This window comes from Hyaena hyaena, unplaced genomic scaffold, assembly GCF_003009895.1.
Source record: "Hyaena hyaena isolate Hyena2069 unplaced genomic scaffold, ASM300989v1 scaffold_1, whole genome shotgun sequence".
NCBI classification, from domain to species: domain Eukaryota; kingdom Metazoa; phylum Chordata; class Mammalia; order Carnivora; family Hyaenidae; genus Hyaena; species Hyaena hyaena.
Window position 1 is genome coordinate 7,284,413 of NW_024080633.1, and position 13,092 is coordinate 7,297,504.

At 53.0% G+C, this 13,092-nt stretch overlaps 1 protein-coding gene across 1 annotated transcript in view; it reads right to left on the reverse strand.

The window, feature by feature from the left end:
- The window catches only part of COTL1 (coactosin like F-actin binding protein 1), a 40,286-nt gene extending 29,992 nt beyond the window's left edge, over positions 1-10,294 (reverse strand). The window contains exons 1-2 of the mRNA XM_039226686.1: positions 10,098-10,294; positions 9,759-9,841 (exon numbers count right to left, since the gene is read on the reverse strand). Coding sequence (XP_039082617.1) covers positions 9,759-9,841; positions 10,098-10,174 — 160 coding nt within the window. The 5' untranslated portion in view covers positions 10,175-10,294. The remainder of the gene's footprint in view (positions 1-9,758; positions 9,842-10,097) is intronic.
- Between the last annotated feature and the right edge of the window lie 2,798 nt (positions 10,295-13,092).

Genomic DNA, 13,092 nt, shown 5'->3' on the forward strand with positions numbered 1-13,092 from the left:
AGTGTCCACACGGAGCCTGGCATTTGAGCATCCGTGAGGGCAGAACCCTCTGCATTGGGACACACACTGAGAGGGCTCATAGGGGTATTCTGTGTCACCGCTAAGCGTTTGGACCTTATGGGCAAAAGCCACCAAATGTTCTAAGGGGGAGGGGAGTTGATGCCATCTCTGGCCTGGGCCATGAGCTCCCTCGGCAAAGGGCGTGGCGCACGGCAGGCGCTCACCACGTTCCGGAGAAGGAAAAGTAATGGTCAAGGGGTGGGGCCCTGGGAAACACCCACACTCGTGGGGCAAGAAGGGAAGAGAGAAACAGGAGCAGGAAGTGAGAACAGGAGACGAGAGACATAAAAGGAGAAGTATGTGTATTCTCAGGGGGAAACAGGGGGAAGGAAAAGTGTTTTTTCAGTGAGTCGTGCTCACCGACAAATGCTGAGAGAACATGATGTGGACATGCGTGGACATGATAAAGAAATGGCTGCTAACTTTGGTAACCAGATTACCAAAGACCTACGCGTGGGGTCCCACGCCCCAGAATGCAACACGGTGGAGAAATGATGGAAGATGAGGGTGTGGAGGGAGCACCTATTCCAACCACAAGCAGCACTTTAAAAGTCTGCATTACCTCCCAGCGGTTTTCGAGGAACAAAAACTCAGTTTGGTTTAATTAACTAAGACCCCTTCTGAACCACGGACGCCCTACTTACTAGGCAGGTACCAGCCTTCCCATGGAAGGCGGAAGGCCACAAACTCAAAAGCGAGCACCGATATCACTGAAAGGGCAATCCGAACGAGCCACCACAAACGTGCCCACGCATCTTAGGACACAGAGAAACAAGGCAACGCGGCTCAAAAGCACTCAGCAACAGCCGCGTGGGGAAAGAAAGCAACGAGACCCTGGAGAGTGCAGACAACCGTGCAGGTAATGGCTCACTAGCCTTCAAAGTGCCACCAAAAAATCATAAGCCAACATTGTCTCTGGAACAAAGGAGGCGCTCCATTAGCGTTCGTTGAATGCGCGGACAGACTGCTTAGCGCTTTACGACATTCACAGCATTGGTGCAGGTCAAAGCTTCCTTTTGAACTGCTGTTCCCATAGACCCACTAGGCATTTCTCTCCTGACCTTCTCACTCAAATTTCTGGAATCTCTTATGTGTATGAATAACAAGGGCGGGGTGCGGGGGAGGACATTCAAGTGCAGAACGGCACGATAACGTGACTGCCAATTGTACGTGTGTTGTACAGCTGTGGCACGCAGAGGCCACAGACAACGGTATCTGTCTATTCGCACCCCACCCGCTTTCTTTTGGCAACAGCAAAGCTTCTGTCCTTGACCAAACTCTAACCTGGCCTCCAGGACTCTTATTCACCCAGCTCTCAGCTTCCGGATTCCTGTGTTCGTCTGTGCATTTCCCAGTTTCAGCAAGAATCCTGCTAAGTCGGTTCGGCCAGAATCGCCCACTCTCCACATCGGGGCATCCTCTGCATCTGACTGGGCTCCTTATGCTCCATCCTCCCCCTCACTCACTCCCCCCCCCCGCCCTGGATGATGCGTGGTCACCAGGTCTGCCCACAGCAAGAATCCTGGGTCCATTCAGGTCAGAATCCCCCTCGGCGCTGGCACTTTCTCTTGGTAACTGTCCATTCACTGACCTTCACCCTGCTTCTTGAGTATAAATCCGTACTTTTTCTTCTATTCAGAACTGAGCCTGATCTCTCTCCCCTACTGCGACCCCCACAGTAATGGTCCCCACACCTGTCACACAGCCCCCCTGAATACAGTCTGCCTTACTGTTCTTGAACAAGTATCAGAACACATTATATTTTCTCTAACAGTAAACACACCCGTTTTCCTTAGAAACCACCCGACTGCCACTCCCAGCCCCTGGCAGGGCTGAGCCTCCTGGGCCTATACTAATGCATTCCTGGGAGCAGAACAGACCAGAGAAGGAGAGGGCATGGTCACGGATGGCCCCTTTCAAACGCTTTTTTAAACATCTCTGCCGGGGTGCCTGCGTGGCTCAGTCGGTTAAGCGTCCAACTTGGGCTCAGGTCATGATCTTGCGGTTCATGGGTTCAAGCCCCACGTCGGGCTCTGTGCTGACAGCTCAGAGCGTGGAGCCTGCTTTGGATTCCGTGTCTCCCTCTCTCTCTGCCCCTCCCTCACTTGCACTCTATCAGTCTCTCTCTCTCAAAAATAAACATTAAAAAAAATTTTTTTTAAACCACATCTCTGCCAGGTGGTCAGGCACCTGCTCCTGACATACCTCCCACAATGGGGGGCTCACTACCTTCAGTGACAGCCCGTTCTAATGTGAGGACAGTCCTTCCTCAGGTGAACCTAAAATCCATCCCTGGATTCCTGAAATTCCTGCTGTCTGGTCTTTTACCACGTGGGGTTGGGGTGTGGGTGGGAACACTGAAGAAGTACACAGGCAGCACATGGCAGCCCCTCAAACACTGAAGACCACACTCAAGTCCCGTGAGGTGCCTCTCCAAGCTAAATATGCCCGGATTCTTAAATTAATCCTCACATGAGAGCTTTGTATTCCTTGTGCGGTCTCGATTCTCCTCCCTGGGTCTGCCCTACCAACCTTCCCCGGGGGGCTATGTCCGTGGCTCTTTTAGGTGGAAATGATAAAGAACCTACTGAATTTGGCTTAAGAAAAAGAAATTTAACTGGGCCCTGGAAGCAAAGGGCCTCAGAAGAGAGCTCCAGGCGTAGGTGGACCTGAAAGTTCAAGCCATGCCCTCTAGGCCCCACTTTCCACCTCTGGCTCTGCTCCGGAGTCCCCACATGGTGCACGGGCCCCGAAAGTTCCAGGCCTTCACTATGTTAACAGGTCTTAATCCCAGAGAAAAAGGGCCCTCACGGCAACTCTGTCCAAAGTTTCAGGGATGGAGCTGATTGGCTCGACTCGAGTCCCAGGGCCCAACCCTGAACCAGTCAGTCAACAGAGGACTTACTCTGATTGGCCAATGTCTTCCCAGTGAGGCAGTGGGGAGTCAAGTCACTTTCATAGAACTACAGCGGCAGAGCGGGATTACTATGAAATGAGAAAAGCCACCCACCCCAAGGATGGGATGTCCGAGGATGGGCAAAAATATCAAACCCCTCTTTTCGCTGTGAGTGATGTTCTGAGCCGAAGACTCCAGGCTCAACAAAGCATCACGGGAATATCATCTGCACCCAGACCATCATCTGGCCAACATCACAGGGCATGTACCCCAATCAAGCTTCGTGTGGACACTGACCTCCAAGAATGCACCTTTTTGGGTACCCACCCCACACATCAAGTTTATTTCAACTTATCCATCAATGTGTAACACCTTTCAAGAAGGCTCTACATGACAAACAACCACAGTTTGGAGCACTGACTCCATACCATGTGCTGCTTTACATGTATTGCGTCCATTTATTCTCACAACAAAGCTGCGATCATTGCCCCCATCTTACTGAGGGGGAAACAAAGTCTGGGAGTCCGGCCGAAGGTCACACAGCACATCAAGGCTACGAGTCAAGGCAAGATACTCTGGCTTGACCATCAGTGCTCACCGATTGGATCAGCTCTAAAATAGGTACCCACAGAAAACTAGATCCATTCCCAGGTGCTTGGATCCTTTCCAAAATAAAATGGCTTGCATCAGAGTGCTTTGGGGTCCATCAACAGAGAATTGGTTCCACAATGTTACATTTATATGAGGGAACATTATGTAGCCATTTTAAAGGCTGGGCGATGACAATGAAACATCAGCTCCCTGAGGACAGGGACCTTCTCTGTTTCTATATTTATCCTCAGTGCCCAGAATGGACCCTGCAGAGGAGCCACTCACAGACATGGGAGGGGGGAGAAGGGGGGAGGAAGGAAAGAAAGGAAGGAAGGAAAGAAGGAAGGAAGGAGGGAAGCAGAGAAAGAAGGAAGGATGGACGGATGCAAGGAAAGACACACAAACTAATGAACAAACTTCTGAGTGATAAAACTGTAAAAAAGTGTATAAAACTCTTCTTTGCCTTGTCTTGCTTTCTCAATATTCTACCAGGAACTTTTGCACTTACAAAACGCACAAACACAGTTGATTTCATAGACAGCTTGAGCCACTGATCATCATGGGTATGAGATCTGCAAGCCCTTTCTGCTGTGATCAGAGATCACAGATGCACTCAGCCTGGCTCCCCAAGGCTGTCGGGCGGGGGGGGGGGAGGGGGCACCGCGGCCTCCAGCACAGCCGGGTACCCATTGCCTGCCCATCGCGTCCTTACCCGCCCAGCTCTCAGGCGCTCTCAGACCATACACTCTACTTCCAATGGATTCCCACCAAGGGGATGACAATCACCGTAATTAACATTTAAGGAATTTCCCTGTGAGTTGCTTCCTTAATCCTCCTAAGGACCATATGACAGCAAAGCGTGAGCAGGTGGGTCACTCACCTGCTCAGGTCACATGACTGGCTCGACCCGAACCCCAGGCCACCCGATCCAGCCTAAGCCTTGAACCACTGTGCTAACCATCACTTATGCAGTAGGTGCTTTTGTCCTCAGCACTAGTGCACGCAGACCCAGACGAGCAGTCTAAGGCACGTCGCACCGCCCTGGGGTTGAATGCCCGCTGGGGCTAATCTGGAGCTCCGTGCCTACTGGGCACCAAGCTGGGAAGTGCACCGGGAGCTTCAGAACAGAAAACACAACGCCCTCACGAGAGCTATGAGAATAAAAACGATGAAAAGTAACAATAGCCAATGTGCATCTTGTTTTAAATGCCTACGCTCTCGTTTTAAATGTGGTATTTCACCTAACCCTCCCTCCCAGTCACTGTCAGAAGTGAGGATGCCCATTTCACAGACTAGAAAGCTGAGGCACAGAGAAAGGGATGTCCTTGCCCAAGGCTGCACGGCAAGCAAGAGACACAGCCGGGATGTGACCCTAGAGATTTTCTAACTCCGGGCTGTTGAAATTAAGAACACAGCCCACCAGGCCGGCTGGGGGCTGAGAGGGGAAAGGAACCCGAGATACAGGGAATCCCCAAACTCACAGGCCCGAAGGTATCAGGCAGCAGGTGCACAAAGAAGGGCGTGGTCAGTGGCTGTGGGTGGCGACAAACTCACTGCGACACCCATCAGACGGCCTGTGCTGAATCCCACGGGCAGGGGGGAGCCAGAGAGGGTTAAGGAGCAGCAGAGTGACTTGGTTAGAGATGGGCATTAGGAAGAGTTGCTCCCGCAATGGGACTGGTATGGGTACAAGACAAGAAAGATCCGGGGCTAAGAGACTGTGGCCTTAGGGACGGGAAGTGAGAGGTGACGGACCCGTGTTTGTTTGCCCTTATCTGGAAGTAGCATGTCCTTCCCGCCCCCCTCGCCGCAGCCAAACACACACACACTGTCCACTCTTCCCTTAAGAAGCCACCCTCCCCGAGTCCGGCTGCTGGTTCAGGTGGGGCTGCCACCCACCCACCTCCGACTCCAGGAGTGGGCACTGAGCCAGGCCATGCCAGCCAGTGACTGGTCCAGGATGGACACATGAACCCAGCCAGGGCAAGGAAAGTGTGTCGGTCTGGAAACTTCCGCTGAAGTCATGGGCAAGGGGTCTCTCCCCTCCCCCCACAGGGAGGGCTCCACCCAAGGCCCGCAAGCCGGTGGCCAGGTGTATCAAGGAGAGCCTGTCCTCCCGTCCCCAAGGAGGACAATAAAGGAGAAAGGCAGAGCTCGGGGATCCGCAGGGGGTGGGGAGGTTGAGTCTGGACAGCCTTCCCCGGACTCTCTAACCATGGAAGCTACAGACTGACTTTGCTTAAGCTGATCTGCATGAGGTTCCCCCTCTGCACCTGCGAGCTCGCGGACATCTCACACGGACTGAGGTGTGAGGCAAGAAGCCAAGAGCTGAGGGGGTAGAGTGGGGGGGGGGGGGCAGGTGCATCTAGCACCGGAGGAGCCAGCACAGAGCACAGGGAGCTCCGAGCCCCGCCAGCAGAAGCAGGAAGGAGCGACCTTCCAGAAAACAGCTGCAGCGAAGGAGAAGCCAGGCCTGGGGGCGAGGAGAGAAGAGAGAGAGAAGTCGGACAGGCAGGAAGGCAGCAGCCAGAGGGCAAAGGGCCGGGAAAGAAGGGGTGGTTCGGAGAAAATGCCAGAAGAGGGCTGTCAGGGGGGAGAGAAAGCCCAGGAGGAAACGCCCCGCCCCCTCCGTGTGCTCCAGCACCTTTGCAGGGAGAGATCAAGGGCCGGTTCCGGCTTCTAAGTCCTCTTTGCACCTTGTTAGATGTTTGGAAAGAGGAAGGCTGGGCCAGAGTGAGAGCCTGTCCTCACGGCAGGGGCCCCTCGGGCTCACGGGACACCTGCCTGGGAACTGGGGCCACAGGGAGCCCTCCCTGCATCACGTAAGTGATGTACCCTGCACACAGCTGCGTGTGGCCTGACGGAACCGAAGCCTCAGGGCTCGAGAATGAGAATCTAGACCACTTCCAGGGCACCTGGCCGGCTCTGTCGGAAGAGTGCGCAACCCTTGATCTCGGGGCCGTGAGTTCAAGCCCCACATGGGGTGTAGAGATTACTTAAATAAATAAAGCTTAGAAAATAAATCTAAACCCACTTCCTTAGAGAGATGAGGCTAGAACCTTGAGACTTTGAGCCGGCCGGCCTGGGTTCAAGTGCCAGCTCTGCCACGTCCCAACTCCGTGAGGGCGGGAAGTCACTCAACTGCGCTGGGCCTTGGCATACAGGACTATCTCAGTCACGGGGACCAGGCATGCCAGGTGCAGCGACTTGCGTACAGAAAGCGACCAGTGGGTGTTCTGAGTCCTTTGTCGCTGGGTCATGAGGACACGGCCGCAGTTTTCTGAAAGGAACGCGCGCGCACACGGCAGTCGTAGCTCATCTATACATTTGTCCAACAGATGGCTGGGGACGGCAGGCAGATTTCCAGCCAAAGCAGACGGAGCCCTCGGATCCCACAGCCCATTCATAACATCAACGAGCAGCAGGGAAAAGCATTTTTAGTTCCCCCGCCAGGCACTCCCTTCTCCCATCCCCACCATTGGGGGAAGACGCACAGTAAAACCCTTGCAAGGCCCAGGGGAGGAAGGAAGTGTTGTCTGACCACACCAAGCCCTTCCGTGAGCATCTGTTCAGAGTCTATTCTATTGATAGGATGCTCTTTCATCCCTGGGTCACCTTCTCCTACTTGCCGGAGAGAACAATAGCTTCAAAAGCAAGACCCAGTCTGATGGGGGGAGGGGGGAGGTGATGGATGGTCAAAGGGAGGAAAGAAACTGTCAGTTGTCTGTTCCTGAGTTCAGCGACAGGAGAAGCTGGCCTGTCAAAGCCTCAGCTCCCACAAGGCGGAAAAAAAAAAAACCTACTGAATCTTCTAGTTGTTCACCAGATTGGGGAAAGGCCAAGAGTTTGTACTTACTCGACTTGCAAAAGCGTTCACCACAGCGGAGGAAGGGTAGGGGTGGTAGAGAGACAGGGGCCTGGGTTCAAATCCTGACCCACCGACTCTCCGAAAGAGGCCCTAGGTGCCTTATTCAATGTGAGCTGTAACAGCATTTGACACCTCTGATATTATAGGTTTTATTTTTAAGTAATCTGTACACCCGACATGGGGCTTGAACTCAGGGCCCCAAGAGCAAGTCTCGCATAAGGGGGCCCTATGCATCTGATATTTTAAATCAACCCTTTACTTGGGGAGCCTGGGTGGCGAAGTCGGTTGAGCGTCCGACTCGGCTCGAGTCGTGATCTCATTGTTGGTGAGTTTGAGCCCCGCATCAGGCTCTGTGCTGACAGTTCAGAGCCTGGAACCTCCTTCAGATTCTGTGTCTCCTTCTCTCTGTTGGTGCTCTGTCTGTCTCTCTCTCAAAAATAAACAAACATTTTAGGGGCGCCCAGGTGGCTCAGTTGGTTGAGCGTCCGACTTCGGCTCAGGTCAGAATCACACAGTTTGTGGGTTTGAGCCCCGCGTCGGGCTCTGTGCTGACAGCTCAGAGCCTGGAGCCTGTTTCAGATTCTGTGTCTCCCTCTCTCTCTGACCCTCCCCCACTCATGCTCTGCCTCTCTCTGTCTCAAAAAATAAATAAAACCAAAAAAATATTAAAAATAAACAAACATTTTAAAAATTTTTTAAAAAATAGAAAATAAACCAACCCGGGGTGCCTGGGTGGCTTCGTCAGTTAAGTGTCCGACTTTCGCTTAGGTCACGATATCGCGGTTCGTGGGTTCGAGCCCCGCGTTGGGCTCTGTGCTGACTGCCAGCTCGGAGCCTGGAGCCTGTTTCAGTCTGTGACTCCCTCTCTCTCTGACCCTCCCCTGCTCAAGCTATCTCTCTCTCTCTCTCTCCTAGAAATAAATAAAACATTAAAAAAAAATAAAAGAAAGAAAAGAAACCAACCCTTTACAAAAGCAGTGGATGGATGGATATCTAGAGGTAACACTCAGGGAGGCCTTTTAATTGGGAGATCGTTAAAAAACAAAAACAAAAGCAAACCTTAGGGCCACCCAGCCCATAGCAGGCACTTCATAAACATTGCTTCAATTAAACTAAATGCAAAATAGCGTTTGGTTAGGGAAACGGTTAAGGAGAGGCGTGGTCATGTGATCTCGTGGCACAATGCTATACTTTTTATTCATTTCACAAAGGACTGTGCAGTTTCGTATAGGCACTGCCCTGAGCATTTTAGACACGTTGACTCAGTTATTCTCACAACAGTCCTCGAAGACTCCAGGTAAGGAAACCAGGGCCCCGAGAGGTTAAGTAACTTGCCCCCAATCACACAGCCAGGAAGTGGCCACTGGGTGATTCAAACCCACTCTGCTGGCCCGGGGTTCCTGCTCTGACCTACAAGCCAGGCTGTCTTTGTTTGCACATCTGTTTCAAAGAGAGCGACCAGAGATCGGGAAAGGGTTCATTGTCCAGTCTCAGCTGTTGAGGGTCCTCGTCCCAAAGAGGCTGAGCCTTCTGCCTCTACTGAGGGGTCGGTGGTTTTTGACACCACGCGTTCTTTTTTTTCAATGGTTTAACACACCCCCAGGGAAGTGCGCAAAGTTTACAGATCACCAGCATTTTTGCTCAATGCTTTCTTACATATGCACACACCTGTGTAATCACCTCCCCGATGGAAATACGAGACTTGTCCAACAGCCCCCAGCCTTCCGTGTGGCCCCCAGTCAGTGACTATCTACCCCAAAATGTGACCACTCTTCTGACTTTTCCCACCACAGATTAGATTTGCCTTTTCTACAATTTCACGTAAATGAGATTGTACTCATCATAGATGGTGTGTACCCTGTCGTATCTGGCTCTGTTTTCTCCAAATGAAAAACACACATATAACCAAAACGCTGACAATGATCTTGAGAGAAGGGAGGAGAGAGCTGCTAGTTTCTTTCTCCTGCGATAACTTCCAGATTGTTCTTATGTTGGCTCACTGACTGATGAAAGGGGAAGGTGGAAAGAGCCGAAGGCGACTTTGGAACCACCACACTGAGTTGGCCCCTGGAAAAGCAGTGACCCGCAGGGGGCAAAGGAGCCCTCTCTTCTGGAGAGGGTACTGTAGAAGCAAAGGAGACGGGGAGCCACCCCTAGCTGGTCTGGATGTCCAAAGAGGAGCACGTTTCACCAGGCTTTAAAAATCTCAAGTCGGGTTCCTCCAGCCCAGAGGCGCAGTGGGGGGTGGCCAGGCTCCTCCCAGCTCGGCCTCCGTGGCTCCTCTTCCCCGCGTGGACCATTTCCCAAAAGATCAGCAATTCCCCCCGAAGGCGCGTCCCCTACCTGTGCACTGCTGGATGAAGTCCTGATACTCTGCGCCCTGCTCGCCGGGGACAATGGTGGAGCCGTCGTATTTAAAAGTCACCCTTTGGGTTGGGAGAAGAAAACACACACACACACACACACACATGAGCGATGGTGGCAGCGAGGTGCCCAGCTTGCAGCAGGACAATCTAAAAGATGCTCTGGGTAGGGAGGAACCAGCGCTGGCTTTCCACGCTGTCCCGGGTTAAGGCTGCGGGAGGCAGCACGGGAGGACCCTCCACGCGTCCCGGCTTGGTGCACCAGGCCCCCTCGCGAGCTCGGGGAGCGGGGCGTGGAGAGCAATGGAAAGTTCCTCACCAGATGACGGCCGAGCAGTCGTCGCGCACCAGGTTGTACGCCGCCCGGCAAGCCTCTTTGTCGATCTTGGTGGCCATCGCCGCAGGGCCGCAGCGGGGACACTCTGCCCGGAGCGACCGAGCGCGCCCCGCGCCGGCCGCAGGGATCGGAGCGCGGCGGGGACGCGCGGAGGGCGGGCGGCGGCGGCGGCGGCGGCGGCGGCGGCGGCGGCGGCGGCGGCGCGGGCTGCGGGCTGCGGGCTGCGAGCTGCGAGCGCGGCGGCGGCTCCGAGGGCGCACGGGGCGCGCGCCGGGATCCAGGCCGCGCCGCCACGCCCCCCTCCGGCCATTGGCCGCTGGGCCGCGGGGGCGGGGCGTCTTGATTCGCCTACGACCAATCCCAGTCCGGGCGGGTTGCGCAACTCCGGGCGGGGGCTGGAGGAGGGGCTTTCTGCTCCTCCCTCCCCCTTCTCCCTCCCAAGCCCCGGGCCGTGCTTTCACTACCCCCTGCATCTCCCCCCACCCCGCTTCCTCCTCCCCAGCCCCTCTTTCTCCCTCCCCTCACCCTTCCGTATTCCCTCTCCCTTCTCCCTCCTCCCCTTCCTTGTGGGAGCCCTCCGCATTCCCTCCCTGCTGCTCTCCTCCCCTCCCCCTCCTCGCTCCTCCCACTTCCCAACCCCCCTCCTCTCTTACCTCCGCTCCCTTCCTTTCTTCCCCTTCTCTCTTCCTTTTTAACTCTCCCCATTATCTGCACCATCTGCCCCTTCTTCCTTTTCTCTCCTCTTCCTCCCTTCCCCCTCCTCCCTTCTCTTCCCTCCCACTCCTTGCCTCTCTCTCCTCCCCTCCCCTCCCCCACCCCCAGGCTGCAGAGCTGCAGACCTCCTGGCCTCCAAAGGGGACCTCCCAGTGGGTGACTGAATGGAGCCGGCCAAAGGGACTGACCCCACCCCGCGATCGGCTCTTTGGTTTCTAGGTGCGGAGGGACTGGAAGGAACCAGGCCCCTCAAATAGGAGGGGATAGAAAGTGGATGGCTTCCAACACGCGGATGGGATCACTGTTTACTTTGTGTTCTGGTTATTTGTATTCTGGTTATCTCCCTCCTTTGGGTTCCTCTGAGTTGAAGAGCTGACTCATTCGGTCTTCCTCACTCCCTCGCTGACTCACTCATTCATTCCTCACCCTGCCATTCCACAAAGACGAGTAACAGTGTTAAAGCAGGTAAAAAGGCCAGACTCTGGGGACTGAGCTTTTGAATTGCAAACGGCACTGCCACTTTCTAACTGTGGACCGTCAGGCAAGCCTCAAAAAGTCTGAGATTACATTCCCTAATTGGGATGATAACAGTACTAGCATCGTAGGTTTGTCTGTCGTTTAACTGAAATATACATGTAAGCAAACATGTTAGACGGTGCATAAAAGGTCATTTGGGTTGGTTATTAAGTAGTTAAAATAAATCCTAAATAGAAACCTAAAAAGTCAGGGACAATGTCCAATTAACAATAAAATTCTCAGTGGCAAACAAAAAGAATCAATCAGTGGGTGGGTAAATGGGTGGGTGGTGGGATCACATTTTGAGAAAAAAAAGAGAACGTGTTGCTCTAAAAAGAAAAACAAATTCCAGGTTGGGGCAGCCCAAAGCAGTTCCTATCTTACTCCTTGATAAAGGTAATGATACAATTGACCACTGGAAAGAAACTCAAAGGTGGATCCACGCCTCACATGATTGATTGGGAATAATCCAATTTTTCTTGGGAAGAAGTATTGGATTGGGAAAGGTCTTTCAGGCATGGCTTAAAATCCAGAAGCTAAAACAAAACAACGATACATTCATATATGTATAAAAATCTCCTTCAGGGAACAACATCAACACATAGTGCCTCATGCAAAGTGTCAAAACGACAGACAGAGCAGTGAAAAGTACGGATATATAAAGAAGCCCAGCTCAACAGAAACAAAAACAAAAACAGGCACAGGCCACGACCAGAGAGATCAAATGGCTCTCAAACTCATGCCCTGTTTCAGCCCAAATTAAGGCAGGGCAGGGATCTCTTCAAAATAAATGCACAGGTCGGCAGAGATCAAAGTTTGACAAGCCTGCTTTGTGGGGGGAGGCTAGGAAGACCCGCGCCCTGTCACGCTGGTGGGAGTGCCCGTGGGCGTACCCCGCAACAGAGGCCAATTGGCAACATCCATCAGATTTAGAAGTCTATGTGCTCTTGACCAACCACGTTCCCCCAGAGATCAGTGGTGCACAGGGCTAGCTGGACCCTGGAGTTACCATGATTTCCTGGCTCTACACTCAGAGATTCTGATGCAGCTGATCTGAAGTTCAGCCCAGGGGGCCAGGATGTTCAAAGTCCCCTCTAGATGATTCTCCTGTGCAGGTGCAGCCACACCCGCTGCTACAGACATGGGCACATGTGTGTAAATCTGTTCAAGGTTATTCACTGCTTTATTTCCTGTAGCAAGAATTAGGAGTAACCTGTATATCCATCGATAGGGGACTGGATGAATAGATTATGACAAAGGTCGGCCAAGGAGGACCGTGGCAGGGGTGGGGTGAGACCTTCACTGTGGTCTGATATGGAACATTCTACCGGATACATCATGAGCACACAAAGCAAGGTCGAGAGCAGTATGTTCAGCACGCCCTTTGGTGTTGCTACCTCGTGGGGTAAAGTTGGGGATGTAAATAGATGTTTCTGTTTGTTTAGACATGCTTAAAAGCCTTTGGGAGAGCACACAAGAGAAAAATAAGTCATATCCATGGTGGAAATGAGTGGGGAGCCAGACACAGGCGGAAAGGGATAGAAGGGAGATTTCACCATATGCCATTGCATTTAGTCTATTCTATTCCTGAACCATCTGAATGCATTTATCTTTTCGGAGTATCTTAAATACCCCCTCCCCCACTCCCCACAAAAGTGGTTCCCATCCTGACAATGACCCCATGGGCTCCGCGTCGCTGTATGAAGCACGTTGACTGTATTTCACCTTTAACTATTGTTCTCCTTCT